The sequence below is a fragment of the Physeter macrocephalus genome, chromosome 10 (genome assembly GCF_002837175.3).
Source record: "Physeter macrocephalus isolate SW-GA chromosome 10, ASM283717v5, whole genome shotgun sequence".
Classification (NCBI taxonomy): Eukaryota; Metazoa; Chordata; class Mammalia; order Artiodactyla; family Physeteridae; genus Physeter; species Physeter macrocephalus.
Genome location: NC_041223.1, coordinates 87129899 through 87144477, shown reverse-complemented (window position 1 = coordinate 87144477; position 14579 = coordinate 87129899). Strand labels below are relative to the sequence as shown.

The window sequence follows — 14579 nt, the reverse complement described above, 5'->3', positions numbered from 1 at the left end:
AGACACATGCACCCCAATATTCATTGCAGCATTATTTACAATAGCCAGGTCATGGAAGCAACCTAAATGCCCACCGACAGACGAATGGATAAAGAAGATGTGGTACATATATACAATGGAATATTACTCAGCCATAAAAAGGAACAAAATTGGGTCATTTGTTGAGACGTGGATGGACCTAGAGACTGTCATACAGAGTGAAGTATGTCAGAAAGAGAAAAACAAATATCGTACATTAATGCATATATGTGGAACCTAGAAAAATGGTACAGATGAACCGGTTTTCAGGGTAGAAACTGAGACACAGATGTAGAGAACAAACGTATGGACACCAAGGGGGGAAAGCGGTGGGGGTGTGGTGGTGGGATGAATTGGGAGACTGGGTTTGACATGCATACACTAATATGTATAAAATGGATAACTAATAAGAACCTGCTGTATAAAAAAATAAAGAAAATTGAAAAATTCAACAACAACAACAAAAAAGAAAATATCTCAAAAAAAAAAAAAAGAATGTACGAATTATACTAAATTCCAGGAGAAGTTCTAGATATAATCTGTTACTAGAATAACAAGGGAGGGAGGAAAGATGCTTAAATTCTGCATATTCTGTTTTATTACTAAGTTAGAAAAACTCCAAATACAATTAGAAGTATGTAGAAGGATCAGATGCATTACTTAAATTTTTACCAGTTTCTTTTTCACCAAGTGGTTATTTTCAAATTGATACAAAATGTTAACATTTTACTTTTTCACCAAGTGGTTACTTTTTAAATTGATACAAAATGTTAACATTTTGTCTGCATTACATTACATTTTACACAGAAAATCCCATCTTAGCTGGAAAATTATTTTTGCTACCAATATTTACAAGCCTAATCAGAGTCAATAATTTAAAAATCAAGCCAAGGAACGTCTTTGAAAATCGACTGTGTGAAGATGGTACTGAATGAAGCACCAAGGGAAGACACAAAGGCAACTTAGTCTTTGTTCTTCGTGTGACATTAATTAAAAGAGTAACGAGGAATGTTTAGAGCTGGGCTTTGAAAGCATAAGAACTAGCTTGCTCTGGCAGCAATCTTTTTCTTGTTTACGTCAAAGCACAAAACTTGGCAGAAGTTGTCTGAATGAATTAAAAACACACAGGCAATATTTCTCTCTGACTCTGAGAGAAATAGGAGAGACCGAAAACAAGAAAAATTATCACAAGCTTACCATGAAATAACTGACAATGTGACAGGACGGATCTGTTGGCGGCTGAGAGCAGCTCCCAGCCTCGGGGTCCCCTTCACAGCACACACCCCAGCCAGGCACTCGCCCATGGATTTAATTTTCACGCTAAGAAAGGCTTACAAGAAATTTAATTTTTAAAAATCACAGAAATGAGGTCTCTAAAACAGGAGATTCAATTGAAAAGACCACAGTTTAGGTGCAGTATGAGAAATATGTAGTGATGCCCTTCCTCCTGAATGAGGGCTGTATCTCCATATTCCATTTAGGAATTCATTCAAAATCATTTGATGACCAGGTTACCTGGTTCGGCCCTTAGAATCACCCAGAATACAATGTAAGTACCTGTGTTTATAGTTGTACATGTGTGACAGACTTTATTTATGACTCAGTGTTTTTTGTCTTGTTGCCTGTACCATGCTAGCATTCATTGTTGGCAATATATTTCTTTTTAGGTATGTTACATTATATTCTTTTCGAAGGATTGGTAAAATATTATCAGAATTTAAGGTTTTCTACTAGTTTTTAGAATACAGTATATTGCTTCTCCTATGCAATATCTTCCCCTACAATATATCTCCAAAATTACTTGAAATAGATATAAGAAATATTTTCCCCTGCAAAAATGGGAGCTGTCTTATACAACTGTACATCTTATATACAGAAAACATGGCATATATTCAGGATTGCACACAGGATGCTTATGAGGAAGAGATGAGGGAAGTAGGATGGAGGGAGGAGGAGAGGAGAGGGGGTAAAGAGGGAAGAGAGAAGTTCTAGAACAAGAACATACAATACTCATTCCTTGTATTCCTATCATGCTTACATACATATTTCACTGAACGGTATGGAATAGTATCAAACACGGTTGTTAGAGTCATGTTAATATTACTATTTTATATTTTTATTCATTTTCTCTAAGTTCTACTACCTGCCTCAGCTCAATCAGGCTCTAAATGAACATTTTCTCAGTTCTTTGGTGACTGAGGGTATCAGCTGGTATTAAGGAATCTTTCAGAGTCTTGCCAACAAATCTCTTGATGTGTGACATTCGGATGGTTTGACCCCTTTTCTGGAGAGGTCTCTCATTATGCTCCCTGAACATATATTTCATGTTTATGTGTTTAATTCAGTGGTTTCAGTGGTTCTCAAACTTCAGTTTTCATCAGAATCACCGCGAGGCTAGTTAAGCCACAGATGCTGGCTCTCCCGCCAAGGTTTCTGATTCAGCTCAGGGGTGAGGGTCTGTAAATCTGTCACATCTCCACCTGATGCTGACACAGCTGGTCTGGGGACCACAGTTTGAGAAATACCTGTTTAAGAAAACACCTTCAAGTACTAGAAAGGCATGGTTCAAGGATCCTACAGGAACCCCACTCCATTCACCATCCATTTAACCTCAGGCAAGTGAGCCAACTTGCCTTCCTCATTCCTTTATCTATACAACCAAGGCAAGAGGTAGGGAGGACTCAGACCAGAGTTGAAGCAGCAGGAAAAGAAATGTGAGAATGAGACTCCAAAGGCAGTTTGAAAAAAGAAACAACACAACCGGAAGTCATTAGGAAGCAGGGGCGCTGGGTGGGACGGGAGAGCTTCAAAGGGAAGGAACTCCTTGAAGAGCTGCCAGGAATGACTGAGAGAAACACAGATCAAGGGGCAGCGACTCCCTCCTTCAGAAGAGAGGGCGGCTCCTTTTGGGGCCCACGGCCCGTCTCTCCGTCGCTCCATGTGTGCTCTGTAATTCTTCTAGGTTTAGGGCCCCAAGCCACCTGGGATTCCTTTATTATCTTCCTTTTGTATCTTCCCCTTTCCTCTCTCTGCTAATTCCTTCCCACCAAAGTACCAGTGGGCTAATGTCTTTTCCATCCTAAAGAGAAAACTTTCCCTCCACCTTGCACGCCCCGCCCCCAACTGCCAACCTATCACTTCTCCTTCCTTCCCACACAAACGCCCCACCAGATTCCCCAGCCCCGCGGCTCCTTACACTGCGGTCTTCAAAGCAGCGGCACCGACGTCACCCGGGAGCCTATCAGAAATGCACGGTCTCAAGCCTACTTCCGTCTACCCTCATCATCTGATCTCCTGGCTTCCATCATGGAATTGATATTATTCCATTAATTTTCCCACTCCAAACTGTAGTCCACAGCTACCTACCTGGATTCTCTTCACTGCACACTGAACTTATCTAAAAAAATAAATTTTAGGATGTTTAGGATCCAAGTATTGAATCCCAAATCCTCAAGGTACTTTCATATTTCTAACAGAATCTTGAAATTTGAAAACCAACAGCAGGGCATTCAAAACACACAAATAAAACCTGCAAAAAATTAAATATAATCCTAAAAGAAAGGACTAGATTAAAATTTGCTACAGGTTAAACTATTCCAAAAAACTCACAACGAGCAAAGACCTACGAATATCCAAGTACTTTGAGCAGTTTTAGCTTTTGTTCCACAGAGGGGCCCTCAACCTTGTCACTCTTTGCTTATTCTGTTCTGATTACATGACTGTGTGCCTGCACAGCTCCCTCAGAGGAGGAGCCCTGATACTCACCCTACCTGAGTGGGTTCCCTTTCCTAGGATGCTGGACCTCGCTCTCTGATGCTCCTTCCTTCGTTACAGGGGTTTCGCAGATCTCCAGAAACGACAGATCAGCAAGGCCGCTTTGTTTGAGGTATTAACACCCACATAAACCTTTTCTAAACAACACATCCTCCAAAGAGAAACCACGTGTGTAAAAGCCTCGAGCTGAGAGAGAACAAGGTGGATTCAAGTAAGTGGAAGAAATTTCGCATGTCGCGGAGCAGGATGTGGAGGACACAGTGCTGAGAGGCTGGGCTGGGGAGGGAAGCAAGTACCACACTGTGGAGAGGCTTGGAGCCCGTTTTATGGGTTGGGGACTTCATCCTAAAGTAAGTGAGAGGACCTGAGACGAGGCTGCAATATGGACTTGAACACAGCAAGGCTACAACCACAGACATGGAGTCCAGTTGGGATTTTTCAGACAAGACCAAGACAGTGGTACTGGGAATGCAGAGCAGTGGAGGGAATCCAGAGATGCACCCCAACTAGGGCATCACCTGGACATGCCAGATACCTACCTGAAACCCAGCTTAGGCTGCATCACACAGTGACATTCGGAGGCTGGTGCAGGAAGAGCACGGGAGGACGGATGGCCTCCACCTGGGACACTCCACATGTGAGAGGCCGGGCATCCTTGCCCAGGCCCAGCCTCTGGGGCTCCCCCAGGCCTCGTCCATGTGCCCGGACCTGTTCGGCCCTCCTGATTCCCTACCTCCATCATTCCCAGCAGAGCCAGCGCCTGTGATGATAAGGAAGGTGTTCACACTTCTAAATTATCGCTGTTACTGTTAAAGCCATTTGATACTCTGAGCTTTGTCAGCCTTAACTTTAATTTCTTGGCATGCTGACAGTGGTCTCTAATATCAAAAGTTTAATTAAGTTTTTATATATAATGAGTAAAGCATTTCTAACGTACAATTATAAATTTACTTTAAATTATTTTACAGACGTTCATTAGAATCCATACTAAATTAAGGGCATATTCTCTGATGTTTATGTACATTATGCATGTGTGCTTTAAATCAACTGCAATTTTAGGCAAATTCCCATTATTATTATATTTGACAATTTATATTATAGGAGCTCATGTGAAGAAGGAAATGCTATGCATTCATAGGCTATGCTCTTTCAGCATCTGCAAAACAGGGAAGGCCCCAACAAATAAATGCTGAGCTCCACAACTGTGTCTGCAAGTCTGTTATCTGTGGTGACTCCCCATTATGTGGTCTGGAACAGGGTGAGAAGGAAGGGAAGGGACAGAGGCTGAGTAGGCGGGACCAGACGAGTGGCAGCCGGGAGCCAAGACAAGCTGCGAGCAGGGTGGTGGCGATAATCCGGCCCCCGCTCCGGCACCTCCTCAGCACCCGTCAGCTGAGAGCCTTTGCCTGAATGCAAACTTACAGGAAATGAGAAGTGGGGTCTGGGGTAGGCGTGCTGCAGTAATGGGAACAGCAGGGGAGGCTGGACAAGCTTGAACAGTGTCAGCAAGAAGGACGGGGAAGCATCCACAGCCATCTGGTTTGCTGGTTGCTCCCCAGGACCCCAAACTGAGAAGAGCTGAGTTCAACCTGAACTGATGATGCGGCCCTGCCCACCACGCTCCCCAGCCCCAAGCCCGTGACACCTGAGTCCCAGATCCAATGAGTATTTACTAAATAAACAGACAAATATCAATGAGTTAATTTGGTTTGATTTTCTTGTACTTTTTTATTTAGCTAGTTGCTCATCCAGTAACCTATGTATCATTTATGAAGATACTGAGTGCCTATGTTGTAAGGGAAAAAGCATATGCCTGACAGGACATCCATCTCTGTCCCTCCTGTAAATGCCAAAGCTCTGTGCAAGTCTCACAGCAACCGTCCAGATCCCACCAGCGCATTCACACACACACTCAAAGCTTAGATCTAAATCTGCTCACTGAAGCCCTAGGCCAGTCTTCCCACAAACAAGGCCCTGTGCCTGTCGTCACATCCCTTTCAAACCCTGGTCAACATTTAAGAACAACCATTAATGTCTTCCTGGCCAATCTCTACGCTCTGTGTCTCGCTCAACTACCTACGCAGACCCCACCTAAATCCTCGCAACATTCTAAGGCCATCATTTAACAGGAAGCTGTTCTAGATAAAAGAACACTTTTTTCTCTCTCACTCATTTTCTCCCCTATAAATCAAGAAGATTCTTGGGGGAAAAAACAGCTCTCTAATTTATTCATTATCCCCACCACTTCCCCACTCTTTTTTTTTCTTTGTGGTACGCGGGCCTCTCACTGTTGCGGCCTCTCCCGTTGCGGAGCACAGGCTCCGGACGCGCAGGCTCAGCGGCCATGGCTCACGGGCCCAGCCGCTCCGCGGCACGTGGGATCTTCCCGGACCGGGGCACGAACCCGTGTCCCCTGCATCGGCAGGCGGACTCCCAACCACTGCGCCACCAGGGAGGCCCTCCCCACTCTTTAAGTTAGGATGTGTTCAGTTACAAGGAAGAGAATTACGTGGATAACAGTGGCTTAAACCATTATTTATCTTTTAAAAAAAATTCCTAATAAAGTAATCCTAGAGTTGCTTTGGCTGCTCAGCAATGACAAGAAGGACCAAGGCTCTTCTCATCCTCCTGCTTATCATCCTCACCATGTTGACATTAATTTTTCAATATTGCCACATGGTGGTAAAACGGCTGCCTCAGTTCCAGGCATCACATGTTCATGTGGTAGTGCCCATTCAGGAAGCAAGTGGTTGAGGTAAAAACATTTTAAAACTGCTATCTTTCACAGGCCTCAATCTCTTTATACAATGAGGTGAATCTTTACCAAAAGCTCTAAAGATTCCTCTTTAGCTTCCACTGCCCAACCATAGAACAATACTGGCAAAACAAGTCTAAGCCTTTCATAGATTAACCCACTAGGCATGGGCACATGTCTGTCAAAACAAAATTGGAGTGTTTTAGTAAAGAAGAAGGAAGCTGGCTATTGAGTAGACAGCTAACCTGTCTGTCACACATCACCCAGAAGGTTTTAAGAAATGTGACACCGGATGTCTGGCCTTCTTTCATCCATTCTCCCTCCCTCCCTATCCTCCCTCCCTCCATTCCTTCCAACCTTCCTCTGACAAGAAGCATTTAGGTAAAATTAAAATGTGGCATAATTCCAAGAGCAAGTTCTATTTATCCCTTCTCTATATAGTCTAGCCCCTTAATAAACACAGTAAAGAATATTTCCCTTTAAGATACTACAGAAAAATAAATCAGAATAAAGAAATAGCTGAGTACCTGAAATGCTGTATAAACCATATCATACTTCCTTATTTGTTGACTTTGCCATTTCAGCTCTGCTTTATCTAATTCTGGGTTGTTCGGTTGCTTCAATGGATAGCTGATGCTGTAGATCAAGTTCCCCAGCCTCTCAATCCATCAGGAAGGACTCCAAGGACCCGCGCGCAGCCCCACCTGGCCGAACCGCACGCAGCCACGCTCTCCGTCCGCGTCCCGCGTGCCACCGTCGCTGGCCCGCAGCAGCAGCATCCCCTCCAGCTCTCGCCTACGAAGGGGCTCAGCCTGGCGGACGAGGAGGACACTCCCCCGTCCCTCAGCGGGACCCGCGTGCCGGCCAGCAAGACCGCGAGGAGGATCTGCCAGGAGCCCGCCGAGCCGAACCCTAAGCCATCTGCCCCCAGTGTGGAGGATGAACCACTTCTGAAAGAAAACCCCCGCCGCTCTGTCATCTTTCCTATCGAATACCGTGATATTTGGCAGACGTAGAAGAAAGCTGAGGCTTCCTTCTGGACAGCTGAGGAGGTGGACCTTTCCAAGGACATTCAGCACCGGGAAGCCCTGAAGCCTGAGGAGAGATATTTCACTTCGCATGTTCTGGCTTTCTCTGCGGCAAGTGATGGCATAGTAAATGAAAACTTGGTGGAGCGGTTTAGCCAAGAAGTTCAGATTACAGAAGCCCGTTGTTTCTACGGCTTCCAAATTGCCGTGGAAAACACACATTCTGAAATGTAGAGTCTCCTCGTTGACACTTACATTAAAGATTCCAGAGAAAGGGAATTTCTCTTCAATGTCATCGAGACAATGCCTGTGTAAAGAAGGCAGATTGGGCCGTGCGCCGGATCGGGGACAAAGAGGCTACGTACGGAGAACGTGTCGCAGCCTTTGCCGCAGTGGAAGGAATCTTCTCTTCTGGTTCTTTTGCATCGATATTCTGGCTCAAAAAACGAGGACTGATGCCCGGCCTCACATTTTCCAACGAACTTATTAGCAGAGACGAGGGTTTACACTGTGACTTTGCCTGCCTGATGTTCGAACACCTGCTACACAAACCTTCGGAGCAGAGAGTCAAAGGAATAATCGTCAGTGCGGTTAGGATAGAACAGGAGCTCCTCACGGAGGCCCCGCCAGTGAAGCCCATTGGGATGAACTGCGCTCTGATGAAGCAGTACATCGAATTCGTGGCAGACAGACTTATGCTGGAGCTGGGTGTTGGCAAGGTTTTCAGAGTAGAAAATCCACTTGACTTTATGGAGAATATTTCACTGGAAGGAAAGACTAACTTCTTTGAGGAGAGAGTAGGCGAGTATCAGAGGATGGGAGTGACGTCCAGTCCGACAGAGAATTCCTTTACCTTGGATGCTGACTTCTAAGTGAACTGAAGATGTGCTCTTATTTTTCGGATTTTTCTTTTTTTCCTTCTCATCAAAAGAGAAAAAAATCAGCTACTTGAACTGTATTAACCAGCTACACCATAAATCACCCATAAAGTTCGTTAATGGCATGTTTAAAACTCTGTAGCTACCTCAAAATCAATCCTGTTAATGCTAGTGGGGTCACCTAGATTGAAAGTGTAGACAGAAGTTACTCGGATTCTTACGAAAGATCTTGTCCATGTTTGGCGTTTGCAAGCAGGCTGGCTGTACACGACTTCACCCTGGCTCTTAACGCACCTTCCTTGGCCTCAAAGTGTGGGGAGTCAAGCGAGTTTGATCCAGCAGGATTAAACAGTTACTACCACAAGGCAGTAGGAAGACCTCAGACTCACTGCTTCAGATTTTAAAGTTTACTTATGATTTGTATATAAAACTGGCACCTTACACACAAATAAACATAATTTTTACTGTCGGGGTGAAGGCTTGATTTAACCTAAATTTGTTGGTTTCTACATCAAATACAAAAGTATTCTGTTTACCGCTAACGGGAGCCAATTCAAGATTTACTAGGTGATCAAAGTAGGTTAAGCCTGTGTAAACTAAGGGTGTTATTTTTATTCTTTCTTTTCTTTGATGAATTGAAGAGCTTTTTAACTCAATCCTGTGCACACTTAGGTATCAGTATCCGCCAGGTGGTGCCACATAGAACACAGGTTGGTTTTGTGTTCTGTAGCCCATGTTGAGTATCGTGGGACAAGAGATGTGGAGAAAGGAGACTCTTAACTTAGGTCATTAGGAACTGAAGTGTGATCCGGACTCACTGTGGGTAACCTGGGTGTGCATGAGGGGCGGTATCATTTAATTTCTCAAATTGTATGTCCCCCAACTTCAAGTTAGTATGAAAGATCCTTGAAGAGTTTTCCCAGCTGGGATCCAAGATATTAACTTTGTAAATCGGTTTTCAAATCATCCTTGAATGAAAGGACCCACGTAAGATCTTTCTCCTATTAAGTGGTAAAACCAGGACTGAAATTGCTTCTCCTAAAAGTTGAGTGTTTATTCTGATTTTGTTTAATTTGTGTGTAAGTAGGTACTGTTGACTTCACCATTTGTACTTTACTTTTAAGTTAGAAAGTTCTTCTACTATATTTTTTTATATCATATCTGTAGTTCATCCTTTGAAATAATTACCCAGTATTATTTTGCAGTTCATAATTGATTGAGTGGATATTGTTCAGTGCAATTGCTCCTAGGATTTGCCTAAATGTGAACATCATCTACTGGATTCTTAAACTTCAGTAGAAAGCTAGTGTTATGTGAATAATTAATACATGTTCCACTCAAATATTAATTTCAGGAGAAAGTATAAACTTAATAGATATACTTAATAGGGCTAGTTTGAATCAATCTGCCTTTATGTTCCCTCCCCCCTCCAAAAAAGATGTTACGTGGAAGGTAATTCATGACACACACCGACCCTTTGGCCACGTTTGTTAACACATTATGTTGTGTGTTGGCTGACCACTGGCCTGTTCTACTGTCAGTTTTCTTCATTTATTGTATTATTATAAATGGTAAAATAAGTCAATTTAAAAATGTCTGTAGTATGGGACCCTTTTCTACCTTTTAAATTATTGTTATAAAGTTAATCTAGATTTTACGGTGGGCCTTACACTTGTGCGACACAAAAATAAACACTTTGCCTGGCGTTGTCAGGTACAGGTGGCACTTGGAAGCAGATTTCAGGATTCTACCTCCCGTTAGCTGTGTGATACAAGCACTAGCTTCTGCCAACTAAGATTGGGTTTTTCAATCTGTTTAAAGGGAAACAGATTTTGTCTAAAGCATTTCAAAGTCCTGATATTGAGTACTGCACAACTGTCAATGATTTAAATAAAACCGTTCTCATGTCAAAAAAGAAAGGAAGGACTCCATTCACCATTTCTGAGGGCCTGTGGTCTCACTGGAGAACATGCATGTGTAAAGAAACACATAATATAAATACACAAAATATAAATACACCTATAAAATAGTTTGATTTTCAGCGATGGAGTTTTCTTAGAGCAAGGCATGTCAGTCTTTCAAGTCATACATCTCTAAAATCCAACTATGTTCCTCCTTTATTTTCCTATCAATCTAATACCCCCCCTTTCTTAGGTTTTTTTTCTTTTCCCCTTTAATACTGACTCTATTTATCTGAATCTATCCATTTATTCCTCATTTTTCAAGTTTAAGCTAACACATGGAGAGACAGACTACTTCCAAACAACTGCACTGAAACGCTTTACCTGCAACTCTCGCTGTGAGTAAAAGAGATTTTAATCACATGATATTTGAAAATTCCTCTCACAGGCACTGTAAGTGAAAGATTTCAGCGTAAAAACAAGTCATCCTGGAGGCTCTCACCGTTAGGTCCGCTCACGTCCCAAACAAATCACACACCCCACCGTATCGGTGTTGTAAACAGACCCTTGATGGTAAACAACAGTTCTGATACCACGGATGTTTATGATATTCACAGTTCAATATTACTGGGAATTTTTACATGTGTGCCATGATATCAGTCATATGACTGCACAAAAAAAGTTAAAAATAATTATGTTTGCCAGTCACAGATATTCTCAAAGAGGCCATTGCCTGGAAAGACGAGAGAGACTAAAATGTGGCCATAAACCATGTAACACTGTTTCTGCTCACACAGTGATGAGATTTAGTAACACCGTGGGTATTGGGTTAGCAGGGTTTTCCTGAACCTAGCAGGTACCTACTTCCACCCATGGCAGGCACCAGTGCACTACACCTGCACACGCTAATATGACAGCCACACTCTTTCCCACGGCTCCTTTCCCCTGCCCACCCTGCAGCCTCCCTGTCAAAGCTGCACCCTCCCTGTAGCCTCATCCACAGTGATAACTTCACTATCACTTAAACACCAAGAATTCGTTACTGTCAGTCTATATTTCCAGTCTGCTCATCCCCTTTGAGATTTAGGACCATACTTCTACCTTCCTTCTAGGTAATGCCTATATACTCAGGGATACGTTCAGAACACTCTCAGACAGACCTGGACTCAACCTGTTATCCTATAAGCTTTTCCTGTGTTCACTATCTGGATTCAAAGCATCGCAATCAATTTAATGAACAAGAACTAGAAACCTCAATTACCCTACACGCCTCCAGCTCCCTTAAAACCGCCCTTAACTCATTCACAAACTTCTGAAGTTTCTGCTCTGAAACTGTGCACTTTGGCTCTCCCCATCACAGACCTAGTTCAATGCGTCACTCTTCACGTGGGCTTGGTAAACCCTTTTAGAACCTGCCTCCTTGCCTCCAAACACTGCCACAGCCAAAGCATCCTCTACGCTCCACTTCATTTGACAAATATGGATGGAGCACCTTCCTGTGAGGCAGGCTTTGGGGTGGGTCTTGAGTAGAGAGTGGTGAGCAAATCAAAGACACTCTCCTCAGCAAACCCAGACTCACGTCAAAGACATCAAGCAGCGGCCAAGTAAGCCAACAGATACATAACCCATAGGGGGGGTGTTTAGGGAAAAAATAACCGTGAGTGGTGCCATACATGTAGTGATCACTGAGCAGGGGTCACTTAGTATAAGACCTCTAGGAGGGAAGAGGCAGCCACACGTCAAAGAGACGAGCATAGCAAAGATCCGAGGCAAGAAGAGCCTGCACAGGCTGGAAGGAAGCCCAGGGAGACCGGAGCTGTGTGCGCAGCGGGGAGGCTATAGGCGTGCAGGGGAGCGGAAGTGAAATCACCATGGCGTCAAGAGCCACAGACACAAGGGGGAACCTAGTACGAGGCACCACGGGAAGTCAGGGAAAGGTTTTAGGCAAAGGAGTAACACGATCCGATTTACATTTTCAAATAATCGGCAGGGTTACGTTTCAGAATCACAACGTGAGGGTCATTCCTCTGAGTCAGAAAGGTGAACGGCTCCTGACGAAGGAGGTGCCCACGTGCTCTGGTTTGTCCTGGCGGGTCCTGGGCTTCCCTGCTTTCCTCGTGTCATGATTACAGTCCCCCTTTCACTCTCTCTCACGGGTTCTATGGAGATCACACATTGTTTGGCCAACTCACTGATAAGGAACATTCCTCAGGCTGACATCCAAAGCCCTTCTGAACCTGGTCCCGACTCACCTCTCTGCCTCTCCCTGTCAGATCTCTACCTTACGGTGTTCCGGGCTCTGGGATGTCCCGCTGGCCATGGTGAACGGGGCATATATTCTCCCTGCCGCCCAGCTCACGCTCCTGCCTCTTGCTGCAGGCTCTGACCACCTCACTATTATGGACAGACCCGCAAGGGCCAAACCTGAGAAGCCTTTCCAGAAACCAGGCAGAGTGAATGGCTCCCTGCTCTGCGCTTTGTCACTGTCTCTATGATAACGCTCATCACGACTGGGTTAATTATCTATAGGTCTGTTTTCCCTGCTGGAATGGTAGGTACTTCGCGGTAAGGGCGGCACCTCTCTCTATGTGTTTTGGGCTCCTCACCACCCACTGCGCGCCTGGTCCAGAGCTGGTACTTGATACAGGGATGCCGGATGAATTACGTAATATAAAAGCAACATAAAATACAGAGTAAAATAATATGGATGAGTGAGATTTTTAAATTAATTTCTCCAGTAAACTTAAAGTATTATTGCCTTTGCATGTAGACAATTTATTCTCCAACTTCATCCCCATGTGTAATGCAGCCCCATCCATTAGAAAGTAACAAGAAGTTTTTCATGAATGATGAGAAGTAAAAAATCTTTATAGGGTAAGAAGAGGAAGTCTAATTTTAGGAAACTAAACAACAGTGTCTTGGTAACAAATTTCTAAATAACTGTGAAGCTGAAACACAACAGGTTGATACATCCCCAGGTTTCATCCACTCACCACTCGCAAATGATCCTGAACAAATCCTGCTCAGAAGAAGTTTTTGACGTAATTGCACAACTTCAGCTTCCAGGGCTTTGACTTTTGCTCTCCACTTTGATTCCTGCCCAGACAGCATCCTTGCAAGATGCTCTGTGTATTCTCTGCTGCTTTTGTCTGCTGGTTTTGAGTGGATAATTGCCAAGGCCAGAGCCAGCTTTGAAGTTCTCAAATACCATGCTTGATCATCCATCCTGGCTCTTGTCCCTATCATGTAATAAGAAAAATAAGTTACAGAAATTCCTTGCAGTACATTTCATTTGCTCAAAATTGATTTTGCAGAATAACACTAAGTAAACACGTTGTAACGTGTTTACTAAGTTTACTAAACACTAAGTTTACAACGTGAAACCAAGTAGCAGAAAAATTTCTCAGGAACTAAACACAGTTTGAAAAAAACACGCAGAAGAGTAATGCAAACACATGCACATTAAGTGTATTAAGATCCAAAACAGTAGGTGAGGATAATCTGACAATTTACTGGAATGCAAAAAACACAAATTAATTCATTTAGTGGTTTCTAACCAGAGACACACACTGAAATCTCTGAGGGAGCTTTTTAACATATGTACCTGGTCTCATCCCTCCAAAATTCTGATTCGGCAAATCTGGGGTAGGACTGAGGCTTTTATATCTTACAAAGAGTTCACTGTGTAATCAGAATCACTAAATTATATCCTTCGTTTAAATGTAAGCCCTTCTACTCCTCTAATCCACTCTAAGTCTTGAAGTCAGTGCCCCCCAATCCTGAATTCCTTAGTGAACCTTTACCCACTATTCCTGCTTCTCACCAAGCCCTCTAATCTATATTTAGAACAATCTTTCAAATATTTGCATCATTTTAGCTGTGACTCTGCTCTGACTCCACACCTCCAAAGCTTTCCAATTGCCACCGTGAGGATACTTTTCCAAACCAACACTGTACCACAGTCTGACAATTATGAGGACAACATGACACTACGTTTATTGGTTTAATACCAATGAATATTCACTGGTTTAATACAAATGAAGTATAAGCCCCTGTGGACCTCCACCATGCTTTACTGAATTTAGGGGCTTTGCACATAAAACATGCTACATAAACATTTTTAATGAACGGTTAAAAAGTACAATGGTGCAGAAAATTCAGGACTTGTAGTTGCCACATGTACATACTAACATAATTTCAAATTCCACACTTCCATCTTCATTTC

The 14579-nt window shown here is 43.4% G+C and overlaps 1 protein-coding gene and 1 pseudogene across 1 annotated transcript in view; one reads left to right on the top strand and one right to left on the bottom strand.

Moving 5' to 3' along the window:
* The window catches only part of MEI4 (meiotic double-stranded break formation protein 4), a 202715-nt gene extending 189136 nt beyond the window's left edge, over positions 1-13579 (bottom strand). Inside the window, exon 1 of the mRNA XM_024132967.2 lies at positions 13348-13579. Within this exon, the coding sequence (XP_023988735.1) occupies positions 13348-13579 (232 nt within the window). The remainder of the gene's footprint in view (positions 1-13347) is intronic.
* On the top strand, positions 6469-8583 carry LOC112067393 (ribonucleoside-diphosphate reductase subunit M2-like; annotated as a pseudogene).
* Positions 13580-14579: the final 1000 nt, after the last annotated feature.